This window comes from Stegastes partitus, unplaced genomic scaffold, assembly GCF_000690725.1.
Source record: "Stegastes partitus isolate 25-593 unplaced genomic scaffold, Stegastes_partitus-1.0.2 Scaffold1307, whole genome shotgun sequence".
NCBI lineage: Eukaryota > Metazoa > Chordata > Actinopteri > Pomacentridae > Stegastes > Stegastes partitus.
In genome coordinates this window covers 407-3,583 of record NW_007579038.1, presented here as the reverse complement: position 1 = coordinate 3,583, position 3,177 = coordinate 407, and the positions used below count along the sequence as shown (strand labels likewise).

Sequence of the window (3,177 nt, the reverse complement as noted above, 5' to 3'; positions counted from 1 at the left end):
ACAATGAAATGCAGTTATTGATTAGGAAGCTGGGTTCAGAGCTCAGGGTCAGACACGGTTGAGGGCTTTGCTCAAGGCCAACAGTGGCAGCTTCTTATCAGAACCACCTTAACCACTCAGTCACCTGATCCACACCTGGAGGACAAGTGTTTGGTTTCTGATACATCTTGTTAGTTCTCAGAGAGGATTTTTCTTTTGGTTTGTTGATACTTGGTGATACCCAATGACAATAATGCACTGGTGAACTCTGGCTCTGTGGGAAACTGGGCTCAGCAAGGAACTGGTTCTAGTTCTGGAGGGACAAGTGAAGGCCCGTCTCAGGGTGGCTCAAGTTGCTGGTACATTTCTGATCACAATAACTCACAGTTCAGTTGTTGATGGTTACTTTTGCATTTCAGGACAGACAGGAGCACAGACTGGTTCCAAATCTCTTTAGTGAATCCCCACACAAATAATCTGTCTGTCTGTCTGTCTGTCTGTCTGTCTGTCTGTCCGTCTGTCTGTCTGTCTGTCCTCCTGTCTCACCTCTCGTCGTTGGGTCCACACAGTGGATGTTGTCCAGCGAATCCTGGCAGGTTGATGTGGTCTTTTATGATCATGATGTCTCCGACCTTAAAGTCTGGACAGATTCCTCCTGAGGCATTGGTCACGAGGACAGACTCCACCCCCATCAGCTTAAAGATCCGCACAGGGAAGGTCACCTGACACAGGTGGACAGACAGGTAGAGAGACAGACCGGTAGACCTGACATTAACACCTGTTTGTATTACATCAAACTCAATTGTCTCTTAGAGTTCCAGAAAAAACAACAGAAAAAAAAACAACCAGATCACTGCAGTAACAAAGCAGTCGGTCTGCTGTACCTGTCATCATCACCTGCACAGGTGAAGGACTAGAGACTGAAGGGACTCATGTGTTTCAGTTCAGAAACACATGGACTCCTACTGCATGCTGATGAAAACTTGTCTGAGTGTAAAAGCAGTGCAGGTGGACTCACCTGACAGAGGGAGTAGCCTTCATACAGGTGGAAGTGTCCCTGCATGAAGACACATGGAGTGTCCTCGATGGTCCCAAACACCAGGCAGCCTTCATGACCCTGGACTGAGAGGACAGACAGACAGACAGACAGACAGACAGACAGACAGACAGACAGACAGACAGACAGACAGACAGACAGAAAACCCATGTGAGCAAATTTCATTAAATACTGAAAATAAATTTCAACCTCAATTACCAAATCACAGCAAAAGAATTAGAAAACAGCATAAGAAAACTAAAGTCTGGCTTCAGGACATAGAGGCTGAAACATAGCAGGTGATTGTCTAAATGGCCAGGTGACAGAATGTGACACAATATGGCAGATTCAGTGATATCTGACAGAAAAAAGGATAAAAAGTCTGACTTTTTTTTTTCTTGTCTAATTTTTTTGTTACACCATCCTTGATGTTTATATTGGCCTGATTGTTATGTAAATGACACATAAAAAACTGAACTGCACTGATGTTTATTGAAATAAAACAACGTAATTAATTCTTAACCGACTTGTTCCTGCACTGAAGGACCTTAATTTTCATAAACATACTGGAGAAGGAACAGAAAGCACTAATTATGTGTTCATCTATCTGTAGCGTTACTATTTAGTTTCTATTTGTTGATGAGCCATAACAAAAAACTTTAGTTCATTTGTAGTTTTAGTTTTGTGCTAATTTACTGATAACAGTCGACCTGAAAGCATGCAAAAGAAGGTGAAAAAGAAGCAAAAAATGGAGGAAGAGAAGGACAAATATGATCATAGCAAGTGTTGTTGCATCAGTGGGAGGAGCTTCAGCTGGCTGTGGCCTCTCACCTGTGCTGACGGGGAAGTTGGGGATGTCCTGGTATCTGAAGGTCTGTTTGTTGGCAGCTCTGTCAGCCAGCAGGCCGAGTCCTGAACCACAGATCACAGCAACCTTCGGTCGGTGGTTTGTCTGGTTCAGCAGCCACTCTGTGGTCAGTTTGTAATCCTCAAAGGAGCAGCAGCTGCAGGACAGAACAAGCTGCTGATACCTAATTCATGTTTTAATCTGGAATGTTCTGATCTAATGTCAAAAATCAGGATCCATCAATTAATACATCATGTTTTTGTTACAGAAACGTTCTCATAGTCAGGCTGTGTGCACAGTGAAAAAACAGAACATACAAAGTAAACGTGTAAAATAACAGAAAAGGTATGTATGTATTTATTTATCTATATAATTACATGAAATGACTGATCGTTTGTTCCATGTGCAGGTGACAAACATGAAGCCGCTCAGTAATGATTGACAGACACTACTGCAGATTTTACTCATAAAGCAAATCCAGAAAGTGACATCAGCAGATTTTTACTGAAGAAACTGTAAAATGGGAGTTTAAGAGCAGCTTCGGTTCAAAGAGCTGAATATTAATGTTCAACCAGCCAACAGAAAAAAATCTGTCGGCTTCAGCTCTAAGCTGCAAGCTGATACAATCTATATATTCACTTATACATCTGCAAAAAAAATGAACAATGTTTAAGTAAAGTAACAAAAATCGGATAATTCAAGCTGTAAATCAATCTGCACTTTAAATTTTAAATTTTACTGCAGCAGAAAACTGCATGAGGATTCATCAAAGTGAGTTTTTCAGTCTGGCTGAAAATAATTCAGAGCTGGGAAGCAGTTTGATCATAGTAAGACTCAGTTTTCTCTTAAAAACAAAAAACAAACAACAACAACAACAAAAAACACCTGAGAGGAGAAGTGCAGAAATACTGTTTGTGATTTTACATTTGACTTTATGAAATAATCTGAGTCTCTGAGACAGGAAGATAAAAAAATAAATAAGGAGCAACTCACCAGGGATTTCCTTTGGTGTGCATCGTGGAGCGGTAGAAGAAGAGGAAGAAGAAGACGGAGAAGCAGCAACAGACAGATGGCTCTGTGTCCTCTCCTCTGATTGGCCGACTCACAGAGCGTCCTCTCCTCTGATTGGCTGGCTCAGACTCTGTCAATACAGTCAGGTCAATGACTCTGAGTTCCTGTGACCTTTGACCTCTGCAGTTTGTTCAGCTGAAAGTTCAGCAGGTGCATTCAAACAAAAACTCAAAATACAGAACCTCCATCTGACACCTCAGTCTGAACAGAACCACAAAACCAACACCAGGATCTGAACAGAACC

General features: G+C 41.7%; 1 protein-coding gene across 1 annotated transcript in view; it reads right to left on the bottom strand.

Annotated features, from left to right (window-relative positions):
* Positions 1–2,903, bottom strand: part of pnp4b (purine nucleoside phosphorylase 4b) — a 5,102-nt gene extending 2,199 nt beyond the window's left edge. Inside the window, exons 1-4 of the mRNA XM_008298332.1 lie at positions 2,856–2,903; positions 1,847–2,019; positions 998–1,101; positions 526–701 (exon numbers count right to left, since the gene is read on the bottom strand). Of these exons, the coding sequence (XP_008296554.1) occupies positions 526–701; positions 998–1,101; positions 1,847–2,019; positions 2,856–2,878 (476 nt within the window). The 5' untranslated portion in view covers positions 2,879–2,903. The remainder of the gene's footprint in view (positions 1–525; positions 702–997; positions 1,102–1,846; positions 2,020–2,855) is intronic.
* Positions 2,904–3,177: the final 274 nt, after the last annotated feature.